The sequence below is a fragment of the Corvus kubaryi genome, unplaced genomic scaffold (genome assembly GCF_017639235.1).
Source record: "Corvus kubaryi isolate FWS band 111438036 unplaced genomic scaffold, C.kubaryi_AGA036_p1.0 37201, whole genome shotgun sequence".
Lineage (NCBI taxonomy): Eukaryota > Metazoa > Chordata > Aves > Passeriformes > Corvidae > Corvus > Corvus kubaryi.
Genome location: NW_024581058.1, coordinates 683,659 through 697,515, shown reverse-complemented (window position 1 = coordinate 697,515; position 13,857 = coordinate 683,659). Strand labels below are relative to the sequence as shown.

The following is a 13,857-nucleotide window of genomic DNA, read 5'->3' as shown; positions in this document are numbered from 1 at the left end:
CCAATCACTGCCATGGAGCCCTGCACACATCCACAAGGACGGAGAGAGCATCTGCCCCTTGGCTCGGGAAGGAATAACACTTTCAGAGGACTTGGATAAAGCACTGCTCTGTCCAGCAGGTTCCTGGCATTCAGCAGCAGCTCAGGCTGTGGATTTAAGTCTGACACACATGGGACTGAAGCCCAGACCTTCTTTAGCCCAGGTGAACGCTCCAACACCAGCTATTGTTTGCTCTTTAGCTGCTCCCTCTTTGTTGGCTTCTAAAGAAACACAACTCCAGCACATGTGGTTTGTCCCAGGACAAACAAGGCAGCCTCCTCCCACCCTCTGCCTTTTGCACCACGGAAGAGACCGAGCATGAAAATCCACCCCTTTCCAATTTTGGATCATTTCAGCTTCTAAGAGGAGCAAAACACATACATTGCCTGCCGGCCACACTGAGAATTTTGCCTCATAGATCAAATTCACCAAATGCATCAAATACTTGTGAAAATCTGGCTGGAAAGAGGTGGGTGGGGAAAAATAGAGTGGTTTAAATCATTGCTCCCACTGGAGGCAAGCCCACAGTGCGAGCTCACCAGTTATCTGTTCCATTTGGGGCTGCCAAAATTTCCAATGGCATCACTCCCAAGCAGAGGCACCACACGGAGGCTTTGCTCAGCTGGTGATGAGGTGAGAGCACAGCAGCCAAAGGTGCCCTGGGGCAGGGAATTAAATCATGGTACAGGCTGGGACACAGGAATGGAAAACACTAATTGTCCTGTTTTCTTCTGCTCTAATTATGTGACTCTTGCTTGTAACCAGCCTGGTGTCACACCCTCACAATCTTCGATTTCTGCATCTCCACTCCTTTTTCTTTCCTTTTCTTTTTTGATTTCCTCTAGTCTAATTTAAAGAAAAAAAACCACTTTATTCCCCCTGTGCACAGGACACAGGCTGCTGCTTTCAGTGGTGACATTTAAATCCACACTGTTCTCCAGCATCCGGCCAGAGGAGTTGCAGAGGAAATCCTGCTGAGCCTGGGAGTACCAATTGCTGTGCAGGAAACGGCACAGCCCCCAGATCCCAGCCCTTGCAGGCAGCAGCTTCTCTACCACAGTCACAAAGTTAAGTCTGGACCAGCACTAGAGGTAGAGCCTAAAAGTTTTTCAGAAGGAGCACTGTGATTTTGAATTTGGGAAAGGCTGTATATTTTTTGTCAGCTGCTGATCTCTCTTTGCTAACACTTGCCACTAAAAATTTAGGCAAACATTTAGCCCAGAAAATGCCTGACACATTTGAATCATTAGTTACCAAACCATTAGCTGCTAAAAGATGAAATCTCACTGAAGTAGGTTAAGCAAACTTCACTGTCAAGACAGCACACTACTTAAAAACGCACCTACAAGCTAATGGAAACTTTTATCACTCACTGTAGAGTTTTGCATCTTACTGTAATTGGATTAGACCTTAACAGTGCAATTCTAGTAGAGGTTTAGATGGAGAGGAACCACAATTCAGATGCACACACACATACACACGCCCTTTTTACCTCCTATCTCAGCAATTCCTTTCAATATTTGCTGTAGTCACCAGCACAAAAAGCTCCATCGTGGCATCACACAGCAGCAGGGGAGGCAAAGTGCAAAGCTGTTTATCAGCAACCAAAGGAATTTCCATTAGAAATTGAATAAGTGGAAACGAAAAACTTCACATTTTACATCTCCACCTGCTCCACAGAGGCTACAATTATTGCCTTAATTATTGCCTAAATACATATGCAATTCTTCAAATTGCATCAAATCATGCTCTTCAAGTTAATGAGGCACAAGGTATTAAAATTGAGCTACCCTTGCCTTTCTGCCTCACATTAAGAGCAGTCCACTGTTACACTCACTGTTAGTTAATTAATTAATTCAGAACAGACAACGGGCAAGTCCAACAAAATGACTTTAGACATCAGGTGAGGTTACATGCACACAAAACACTTTCCATGCTTTTTTTTTTCCTACAGTTTGGCTGGTGCTGGCTGTTCTCTGTGCCCAAAAGAACCATGATATCACATCTGCAGAGATCTTAAATCATTACAGTCTCAGAGAGCTTTTAGATGTAACCACATCACTGCCTCACACAGTTATATTTAATTAAAATGATGAGCATACTCAGATATTTTTGCTACCATCTTCTAGGCAAACCTGAGCTATGTGTATAGGTAAAAAAGGCAAAATGCTGCTGGTTTTACTTGTTTCCACCAGAGGAAACCAAGGATTATGTTTAAAATATATGCCTGCAGGTAAGAACAGCTGTAAAATCACTTTCCACTTATTAGCAATGTCTCAATCCCAGAATAAACAAGAGAAATTGTGGATTTATTGTTAAGAGGGAACAGCACCATTTTAATCTCCTTACTCCCATTTCCTTCAAGAGATCACCTGAACAGTTCAGGCTTCCCAGGAAACATTAATACAGCGGAACTGGTGCCATCCAGCAGAAAACAAACAAAAGAGCAGTTCACAGAATCCTTGAATGGTTTGGGTTGAAAGGGACCTTAAAGATCATCCAGTTCCCATCCCACATCATCTAGTTCTAACCCCAATTCAGAAAATCCAATTTATTCTCCGTGTAACAACACTTCTCTCACTGTTCTGCCTGGGGAGAACCAACGTGAAAATGTGGGAAGCAGGATACAAAATATAACAGCAGCTCTTATACCTTCCCTCAATTTTTGCAAGGATCCATTTGCCAGGATTTAGTGGATTGCTGCCAGGCAAGCAGCACTCAGCAAGCACATATGCCAAATTCCCCAACCCAGGGACACGGGGCCACCATAACCAGGAGAAAATCCCTTTGCTCCCTGTCAGTTTTACATTCCTCACCACTTGCAATGGCCAGAATGCCACCCAAAAATTTCCATCTGTTTTAAATCTGTATTTTATTATTTTCAAATCTCTATTGAAGGAGATGAGCGACTGCATTTCTCCAGAGGGAGGATTATTTATGCAAAATATCCACATGAAACCGGATCTCGAACCAGAGGGAAGTATTTCTGCATCAGACTGGGAAATTCCACCAAAAAATGGTGTGTAGCACACCCAATGCTTAAACTACCAAGACAGCACCACTTACATCACAATTTCGGAACAAAGGTATCCAACAGGCACATCCTGTGGGCTAAAAAATATTTTAAAAATAACAAAGCTCTGCACAGCATGCTGAGGTACAGGGGGTTAGACAGCTTCAGCTGTGCCAAGGAGTCTCTCTGAGCTGCTCAGGATTAAAGCTTCGGCTGCTCTACCCGACAGCGCGGATGACAACAGCAACGGAGAACGGCCGGGAAGGAACATCTGAGAAGAATCTCTCAGGTTTTTATAAGGTGTTTGTGTGTAAATTGGCTCTTGAAGAGTTGCTCCTGTCAGCTCCTATACTCGTGGGACACGGATGCTGCCACCTGACTCCAAGTAGGGACAGTAGGGTTAATGAATTAAGCTTTTAATTAAGTTTTCTTACAGACTACACCATCTAATTTTCCTCTTTTTCTTCCTCCAGAAAAACAGAACAAAAACCGTAAGGCAAATCAATTTGGTCCTGTCATTAACTTGGTGGCAAAAAGCCTTGGCAAAAGGTTATTTGTCATCACATTCTCTCCTGTGAGCTCTGCAATACTGCTGGAGCCATGGGATGTCAAGGAAAGGCACCAGAAAAACTTCTCCCATGCAGGGATTGGAACCAGTTAAAGTGGCTGGAGGAAAACCCCCGTGTGGAAGTCGATAATTCTGTGAAGAAAGACACACAATAGGCAGGAAACCTCACATTTATCTGCATATTTGATTGCACTGAGGTTGGCATTCAATTGTGCTATTGACTTTTGCTGTTGCCCTGTTCTGCTGGGGGTGGGAGATGATGCAATGGATGCAGTAGAAAAAGTTGCCACCGTTGTGTCCTAAAGTTCCCAAATCCATGGAGGCGATGGATGGTGTTTTCCATCACACCAAGCTTATCATTTTTACATAGCACCAAACTGTCTCACATGATTTATGTCTCCAGAGTATGAAACTAAATTGTCACTGCATTATCAGCCACATTACATTTAAAAGGGTGATAACATTTTACATTTGAAATTAAGCAACTAATTAATTCCACATATTTTCCTGGCTGAACAATCCACTGTCCCATCTTGAGAGAATTAATCAATTCCCTCACTTCAGTTTAAAAGCAGATAAAAAATGATCGTTTCTAAAGGTTTACCTTTAAGTTTTTAAAAATAAAGAATTTTTTAAAATTCGAACATCCATTCTACGCCTTAGCAATGCTTTCTGTTATTAAACTGGAATTCAACCTTGATGAAATAACTCATTTACACCCTACAAATAAGTTCATTTGAATTAACTGCTGAGCACAAATCCAGGGAAGACAGAAAACTCCAGAGATGTGGCAGTCTTGCATTATGTCCTTGCAGTTTTAGTGGTGTATCTTCTCTTTAGGACAAGGAGTGAGGATTTAAACTGAAAGAGGATAGACATGAAGAAGAGATTCTTCCCTGTGAGGGCATGTCATGAACATTTAAAGCAGATAATACATCAGACCTGGTAGTTTCAAATATTATATTATATTTGTATGATATTTAGTGACTGCTTGCAAGTCTCAGTGTCCTTCACCACATTAGTAAGCATCCTCTCCATTTTTCCAAAGTCAATGTATGGATAACTGATCTCTTATGCAAAGCTGAAATAGGATTTAATGAAGCTCCATTACTCAAGCTGCACATTTTCCTCAAGATGAAAAATGCCATGTACAATGCATTTTCCTGCATGTGAATAAGCCCATTAATATAGATTTCTGAACAGAGTGTTTCTACTCAGCAATTTTTGCCCTTTGGGAGAGAGAAGGGAAGAGAGAAGGGAGCAGACACTTCCCCTCACTCCCCCACATCATCTCCAGAAAGGAACTGGATCAGCTTTGTTAATACTTTGGATTCAGAGCTGTTCTTAGCACAGAGGCACAATTGCCTTATGACAAATGTTTATGAAGCCTTTGCTGCCAGCGTTAAATCTGTTGTAATGCATTCTTCCCCGACTTTGATAGGAAATGATAACACAGAAAGTAATCAAAGCAATACAAATCTGGCAATATCAAAAATGGCTCTCACTTTCACACCTTATTTGCGTCTTTGAATAATTCCCCACCCTGAAGAAGCCCTTGTGAGGAATTAAATCTGGATGTACCACCAGGAGACATTAATCTCCAGACAGGTTCTGAAATGCAAATTCTTTTTGCTTAGCAGCAATACGTAAGCACCAGTGAAATCACCATTCAGAGGTACAAAAAGCTGATTTGCAGCCTCAGTCAGGTACCTGAAACACAACTTGATGTGTTATTGGTTTTTAGTTTTCCTGCTGTTACCTTATAAAAACTCCAAATTTTACCAGACTTTGCTGAAAAAAATGTGTTAAGCAAGTCTACCTTTCCACTGTAGTTCTTGGAATTTCCCATTAATTCTGCCTTCTCCTACCTTTCTCTCTCACTTTCCAGTATTACCCTTCAAAATGGATCCACTGGGCCTTGGATTCTCTGTGGAAACTCAAGGAGAGTTTTCTTCCAATCCTTGCCTCTGCTGCTTTCCCTCTCTCTGCTCAGACAATTAATAGATACCAACTGCAGACATGCTCCATAACTAATTTATATGAGGCTGTACAAAAGATCATTTTTTCCTGACTACCTCTCCTGCTCAGTCCTGAATCAGGTAAGGTACATTTTTTGAGAGCTTTACTGTTGCACTGCACAAACCCAATACCTTTAGGAAAAAACCTCAAAACAATACATAAATGAACCAACAACCTAAAAAACCAAAGGGGCGCGGGGAGGGGGAAGAGAAATAAAGGAAGGTTTTGATGGAACTGACATTTGCTAATGAAAAATCTGTTGTTAGAAAGTAGCAGGGGGTTTCCAAGTGGAATGATTTGGTATCTCTGAGGCAACACACAGCAGCTGCAGCTTCTCTCTTCTGCAGGAGCAGCCCTCTCCATTCACACCGAAATACAGAGACAAGGCTATGGATTTGTAGGCTAATGGTCACTCAAAGAACCTTGCAAAAAGCCGATTCTTCTCGCTGCAAATGGCCCCAGTAACCAGGGAGTCTGCTCTGCAGAGCTGCTCCTTGTCTCAGAGTATGGGCTCACAGCTTCTCTTGACAACTTTACCATCATCAGACTGCCCCAGTCAATCACATCCTGTCCAACTGTGAACTCCCTTCCCAGCTTGTTCAACTGACACAGAAACTTTGCCTGAACCTCGGACCAAAGTCTAAGACCAGAGAATAAAACCAAGTTACCACATTTCTCCTTCTTTTTTTATTTTGTTTTAATATTGTGCTACGTGAAATTCTGCCATCGCTTTACACATTTCAGAATTTTTCTCCTGCAATAAATGTGGTTTCCTTGAAAACAAAAAAAACCAAACCCAAGCTGTAATCAGACAGTCAGGAGAAAAGCAAAATAATTCCAGTATGCCAGCAAAATTTCCTCAAGAAGACACCAAAAGCCAACTGTGGCTCTGTGTTTTAAAGGTCATCCTTTCTACCAGCAGTCAGCTCTATGTTCAAGGTATATCCATGGGGGAGAAGAACCTGCTTAAAAATCGTGAATTCTCCCCAAATAAATAATCTAATTTCTCATTTCCAGCAGCTTCAGTTCTACTCAGGTTCCAAAGTTACTGCTCAGAACAACAAATCTCTTTCCCCACTCACAAAAAAACCCACTGATACTCATGACTTCACCGCTCCCGAATTTTCTAGACCCATCCCATCTGAACAAAGTAAACTGCAATAAAAACCAATTCAGAAGTTAAATGGTGCCCTGAGAAGCTCTGTTTAGTGATCAGCTTCCCTCTTCCCCTCCAAAGCTTAAACCAAAAGTAACAATTAAATAAAACCTGGGAAGGTTTTGTAAAGAGATTGCAATCAAAAGGGAGAATTCTTACCTTGAAGCATCAAAGCTGTCATAGGATCCAACTGTGTAGTGTCTAAACAGCTTCTTTGTTCTATCTGTTCGTGTTTCTGCACAGAGAAAAGAGAACTTTCAATACTCCTGTATTTCTTAATCGAGTGCTGAAGTATTTGTTTATATTCCCTCACAGTGAATTAACATCGTTTCAAGGCATTTTGGAAAATAACGTTGGCTTCTTTTATCACATCAGACACATCAAGTGAATAAGAGGAACTTCTCAGAGATCATGAATCACATCATTCACAAGTTTTAAAGCTCCACTCACATTCTCAGTGGCAAAAAATTTGCGTCCAATATTTGGTTCTTTTAGAGCTGAGAGGCAAAATATGAGAAGAAAAAAAGAAGAAAAACCTGCAACACATTTCATAAAGGTTGGGAAAATAGCTGGAATATGCAAATCAATTTTTTTTTTTTTGCCTAGCTACAGGTTGGTCCTCCAATGCAACCTCCTGAAGGTTTGGCTAAAAGGCATCAAAAATCAGATGCAAAAGTTTCTGGTTTAGATTATGACCGCAGAAGTCTCATCTGCACAGCTGAGGGACTCTCCATTGAGGGGCAGCCTGACACCATCCCAACAGATTTTATTAACTCTCCAAGCCAGACACAGCCTTGAAGGCACAGTACCTCTGTGGCACAGCACCTCTGTGGCACAGCTTTTAAGGATGGTACAAATGGCTGAGAAATTGGTGCTGTCAAATGACCAAGGGCAAGCCTGCAGAGAGAAAAAGAACATCAGAGCAGGATGGAAGGGCTTTGAACAGGGCCAAGGAGCAGGAGAAAGTCCTGGGAGGCAGACTTTGGGAAGAAGGGTGGGCAAGATGCATCTTTCCTTGCTTTAACCAGTGTACCCAACACATAACTGGATCGTGCCCCCAGCTGGAGGCATAAATACAAATATATCCATAATGCAGAGAGATTCCAGCTGAAAATGTGTGTGCAGGCTCCAGCCAGCTAAGGGAGTAAGAAAGTTGTTTCTTTAGATCTGTGCACCGATTCACAAGGTCCAAGAAAAGTAGTAGCAAGGAAAACCAGAAATATTTACATTTATATACATGTTCTGGAGACCAGCCAGCCTCCATCCTACAGGACGGCCAGAGAGGGAGAAAATCCCTATTATAATATGATCTCTACTTGATAGTTTAGTTTATTTTGTCCCTTTGTCACTCACCTACAAACTGTACTTTCTGCCTAAGAGGCCTTTCCTTTACCCAAAATTCCTGCTCCTGCTGCACAAATTGCAGTCTGTTCCCCAACGAGCAACATTCTTCTTTCATGCCATTCTAAAAATCAGGTTAATACCAAGAGACATAAACAGAAAAAACACAGAAAATCATAAACCTGGAGTCTACTTAGAGTTTCCCCCTGGCCTGTTTTCAGAAGTCCCTCAGAAATGATTAAAAGAAATAAATGATGATGAAGAAGAATATTTTGAAATCTTAGAACAACTGCTTGAGCCACCAGGAGCCAGATGTTTCCCCTGCAGAATCTGTTTTCAATAGCATGATATTTCAGTGCTGTAAGGAATACAAAGTGGGTAGGAGGGACATGAAGGCACAGCAAGACAGAGAGCTTTGTTCAGCTCCTCAGGACTGCAGAGCCAGCACTCCTCAGTTGCAGCTTGGATCTGCTCCCCAGCTCTGCCACCCCTCTGCTTCCCCCCACTCCTCTGCGTGCAGTCAGGGATTATTTGGGAAAACAGGAGCCTTGCAAGACGCTGAACTCGAGGCTCAGTGGCACTTTCCCAGGCTGCTGTGTTAAGTTCTCTAATTACCCTCTCTCCCTCACCTCTGACTCAGATTCCAGGCTGCCCTATTACACAGCATAAGTACACACACTCAGGAGCAGGGGGGAGGACCAGGAATCTGCCATCAGAATGGACTGGGGACTGAAAAAAGAGCAGGATTCCATTCTCTGACTTGACAAAAGAACACAAAGAACCCATAGGCAAATGCTGTTCTGAATTCAAGCCAAATATAGCACAGTAACACTATTATAGGTATATTAGCACCAAGGGGTTAGCTCCAGGTTTCCCTGCATTTGTACCCATTCTCATGTCCCAGGTTTTCTTAAGAGCAGCACTTTATCAAAATGCTTTGCAGCAAGCTAGGGCCAGCTAAGACTAACAACCCTATCATCATCTAAGAAGCTTTTACCCACAGAGTCTTTTGAGGATTTCTTCTTAAACCTGGTTGCAGACAGATTAGAAAGACCAGAAAGAATATATGGACAAGAAGGTCTAGAAAAACATTATTTAGCAATTTCTATATTTTAATAAAGAGAATTATTTCATTAATACTGCATTCTTACTGAGAGGAACATGTCACCACAGACAAAAAGTCACTGCATTAAGTTGGATCAGTTCAAAATGTTTTTCTAAGAGGCAGTACAAAGCACCAGGGTTTGCAAAAATGGTCCCGTTTCCTTTACATTGACAGAAGAGAGGAACATTGAGATATCACTTGAAATTTCTAGATCTCTTGAGAAGCCCATATTTTACCAGAATAAATACCATAAGGACACAACAGTTTTTTTCCTGATCCATTTTCTACTGAAGCCAGTGGAGCTGCAGCAGAAATAAGCTGTGTGCCCTGGGCAATAGTGGCAATCCAAATAATAAAGCCCCAGCTGTTTCTTTATTAGAATCATTTATTGTTGCAGACATCTCAGTGAGCAACAGGCTCAAACCCTGCCCTTCCAGAATCTAATTTATAGGGTTCAAAGAGGGTGAGAAAGTGTAGGTGGAAAACATCTCCTCCTTTCTCTACCCCAGGAGTGGTGAGGGCTTTCCTCCAAATAAATGTAGGACTTCCTGTAGCTTCTCTTCTCAGTCTCGTAAGTGACCACAGGACTCCAACAGAGCTTGCAGACACCATCAAAAGCTGAAAAATCACTGCCATGAAAAGCAGGAAATAAATTTTGGACTCTAATCCGCATAGATGAGGCCACTCTTGCCCTGTTTTGGCCCATGTAACAATTGTGGGCCTGTTCCAGCAGCCAGCCCAGTTCCCAGCCTGACACTCCTGCTTGGAGTAGGCTGCTTGCATATTCGATACTCCTTTGGAAGAGTAAAGAACTAAGGGGGGAAAAAATCCCAAAGCAACTGTCTCCATTCCTTCTCTCCTCCCTGCTGCTCCTCGGAGGGCATTTCGGCGCCGTGTTTCCAAGGAAACTGCGCGGGAACGCTCCGCCAGCGGGGATGTTGTCAGAGGCCTGCCAGCACTCTAGGAAAGGTTCAGAGTCACCAACCTGTCCACAGGATGGAAACAAAGGAAATAGGAGTGGAATTTGTGGTGTGATACTGGGAAGGCAACAGAGAGCAGCAGGCTCGCTCCAGGTACCACTGGTGGGTAGAGGTGGGTTTCATCCCCACACCAAAACATGCAGCTTTTCCTTCTTCCTTCCCTCTTCCCCAGTGACAGCCCTGGGAGATGTTTCACTCATGCAACAGACATTTATAGGTGTTCTTTGCCAGAGCAGCTCAGGTACAGCTCTCTGCATGTGCAACACCCAAAACAGTGGCTGAGGTTAAGGCCTTCCCTCTGCACCTTCCCCTTCCTGAGGGAAAAACACTTTCCCAACTATTTATGCTGAGGGTTAGACAAGAAGTTATTCAAAGCTGAGGAAAGCAGAGTAATAATAAAATCAGCAGTTCACAATTCAAGGACACTTGTGCTGGTTTGCAACAAGACAGGGAGTTGTTATCCTGGGAGTTTTTCCTTAAATTGATCCAAATTTGGCGATAAGAAGAAGTGAAGAAAAAGTTCATGGGAGTGAAAACATCACTAAGAAGAGCGTGCATTTTTCTATCCCAAGTATATCCAAAATATTTGCCATACCAAATGCTGCTCCAGAAAATAATCACATCAAGAGATAAAAATATTCTTCATACCACAAACTGTGAAGTCTCAGTAAGTTATTTTACTTATTCCCTTTCCCCCTTAGAAAATGGGGACTCTTCAAAACTGGAGTTTCTATTAAATATGGTACGTGGAAATGGTGATAAGTAAGTTCTTTTCCAGCCTATTATACAATTGCTTATCATTATATTTCTTATTGCTTTCTTTGAGCATTTCATTTGAGCCACAGGAAAGATGAAGGTCAGGGATCCTCCTCCAAATCACACAGAGTAAGATTATGGATTCTAAAAAGTGGATAAAAAATGGGATGAAGAAATAGAAATGGAATTTTTCCCTATTAACTGTTTGATTGTTGATTCTGATAAAGGGTTCTTAAAACTCATGGAAGTGAAATCTGCAGGTATGTACCACACAAGAATTCAGAAGAAACTACAATTATCTTTTTCATATCTTTGCAAATCTGAGGTGAAAACATCGATGCTTCATTTGAAGGGATAAACTGTGAGGATCAAGAGAAAAGAAACATATGATGAAGGCATTATAAATGTGAAATTAACAAAAACCTTTAATTCATGGTTCACTTTCTTCTGTTTCAGTTTGTGGATGTTTTGGGGTTTCTTTAAGTCCCAGTGTTCAGTTGACGTGATGCTCTCAACCAATTTTTCCTTCAGTTAAAGCTGAGAAACAGCAAATCTTAAGTGGTTTTTGAAGTTTTTCAGATTTGAGAATAAGCATAAAAATGTCTCAAGGACAGCTTGACTGGAATTGCAAAGCCTTGGATGTCGTCCTGCTTTTCCTTTCTTTTTTTTCCCCCCTACTAAATCTTATTTTCAAAAAAAGAAAGGAAGACTGAGTGTTGATTCCCTCCTGCATCCTTAGAGGAAGATTAGCTGGAATACAGTGAATTAGTTTACCCACAAAGGATGCTGAAATGGCTGATCAATGGAGTGAATCAGCAAGTTTGTTTGCAAGAGAAACCTTAATAATTGAAATATGCAACTTGGACCTGCTGGAGAGGCAGTTATGGAAGAACAGCGTTTCCCATGTCATCAGTTTCCTCTTTAATTTAACAAAAAGCTCACTTACACCTCAAAAAAACCCCAAACCTGCAAGTAGTTGTGGAAACACTTGCTTCTTTGTGTCCTAACAACTTTACCAGCCCTTTGTACAATTCGGGAGCTCTGCAGCTCTTCCCTCATATTTTCAAAACGTGGTAATGGTCTCTTGATCTTTCCCTAAGTTCTCCCGTTGGGTTTCTGAGGGTCTCCATTCCCTCCGCCCTTCATTTCCAACCCGTCTGTGGCAGCTTTGTGTCCATGGTCTCAGCTGCAGAGGATGCAGAGGATTAAACCACTCAGGGTCTGGGACAGGCACAGACACAGCTCTGGGCAATGTCATAGAAGGAAATTAAGTGGGAGAGGAAAGATTTTTTCCCTCTTTGCTTTACAGAGTAAAATGCATCTTAAAGCAAAAGAGTGAAGAACTTGTAAAAAGCTGGATGTTGACCTCGGAGTTTCCAGCAACTGCACATGGCTTTGGTCCATTTGCACCTGGTTTGATCCTTGCTGAAATGCCCAATTTTTACAAAGTCAGGCCAAAACAGAGCAACTTCCGTGCACTTTGTTTAACCTTTAATTGTGGCCTGACAATATGTACATGTGCCTCATAAAAACCAGCTCTCCCCGTCGATCCCAAAGTGCTCCTGCACACATAAATAAAGGCATCTTGTTTTTGAAACTCAGGGAGAACAAAGAAGTCTTGATGAGCTGCCTGCTTGCGCTATCATCTGTTGCAAATGTCATTTATCCTGAAGGTCAGGATGGTTTGTTCACTTACAAAGCTCAGGTGCTGTCATGTTCCAGGTCTTTGGAAGTGACTCAGGGTACGAGTGTTTTTAATCATAACACCTTATTTCACAGTTTTCATCCTCCCAGCAAATATTTCAAATATGTCCTGCAAATATCTGCGTTCTCACTGATAACCCAAAATAAAAGGGCAGGTGCCAGGTGAAACCTGGCTTAATGACTTGCCTTGACTCAGTGACTTTGCCTTAAATCTAGGGAAATCCCATTAGAGGTTTGTGAAGGAACTCTGCGTTTGCTTGTGTGGCAGGAGCTGTGGTGTGCTTGGCACGACAGGGATTATTCCCACCTGAGACATGTTTACAGCCCCACAAAGACAGCCAACTGCTTTGGAGAAGGTCATTGTGCACTCCGAGTTGGAAAGAACAGATGGGGAATTATTTTGGGCTGAGTAAGGAAAAACAGGCCCTGGAAAGCCATTCTTCTGTTCAATTTCAAAAATCATTAATTTTCATGTACAGCAAGTTTCAACAAGAGTTATTATGGACTTTTATCATCAATGGTGATACGAATGTTTCCCCTCAATTTCCTCCCTTACAAGAAGCTCCATTCAAGTCTAAATCTTCACCAGCTGTACTCAGGATCAATGATCTGTCAAATTCTCTGCCTTCAATAATAGATAAAATTTTGAATATATAAGGAGCTGCTGAGCATGGGAGATAACATGGGAAGTTCCTAGAACCTCACGATCTTTTTCACCACAGCACTCCAGCTCTTTTCTTTTCCTCTGCCTTGATTGTGCACGTGGACTTCCCAGTCTGATTTTCACCGTGGATGAAACACGACCGAAACCCAACACAGAGAGGAATACTTTGCAACTTCCACTGCAAGGGCCTCAGAATAACTTCTAATTTAATGTTATAACTCCAGTCAGAGGGAACAAACAGCTCAGAGCAGGATGTTGCTAAGCAATGTGGTACCCAGGTTTACACAGGACCAGAGAGGGGAAGATGAAAGTGGAACAAGGATCTGTGGACGTGGATGTGGATGTGGATGTGGACAGTTCCCTGCTCACCAGGAAGAACTCCTGCCTGGCCACGCTGTTGCATGTGTCTAAAATAAAATGTTCAACTATAAATTCCAAAATACAAAAGAAAAGTTACTTAGAAACACCTCATCACTTTTAACAGGAGTACCAGACTTTATCAACTGAACTCG

General features: G+C 42.1%; 1 protein-coding gene across 7 annotated transcripts in view; it reads right to left on the bottom strand.

The window, feature by feature from the left end:
* Positions 1-13,857, bottom strand: part of SHANK2 (SH3 and multiple ankyrin repeat domains 2) — a 278,469-nt gene that overhangs the window by 125,688 nt on the left and 138,924 nt on the right. For all 7 annotated transcript variants that reach the window (XM_042022398.1, XM_042022402.1, XM_042022401.1 and 4 more), the window contains one exon: positions 6,955-7,030. In XM_042022398.1, the coding sequence (XP_041878332.1) occupies positions 6,955-7,030 (76 nt within the window). The remainder of the gene's footprint in view (positions 1-6,954; positions 7,031-13,857) is intronic.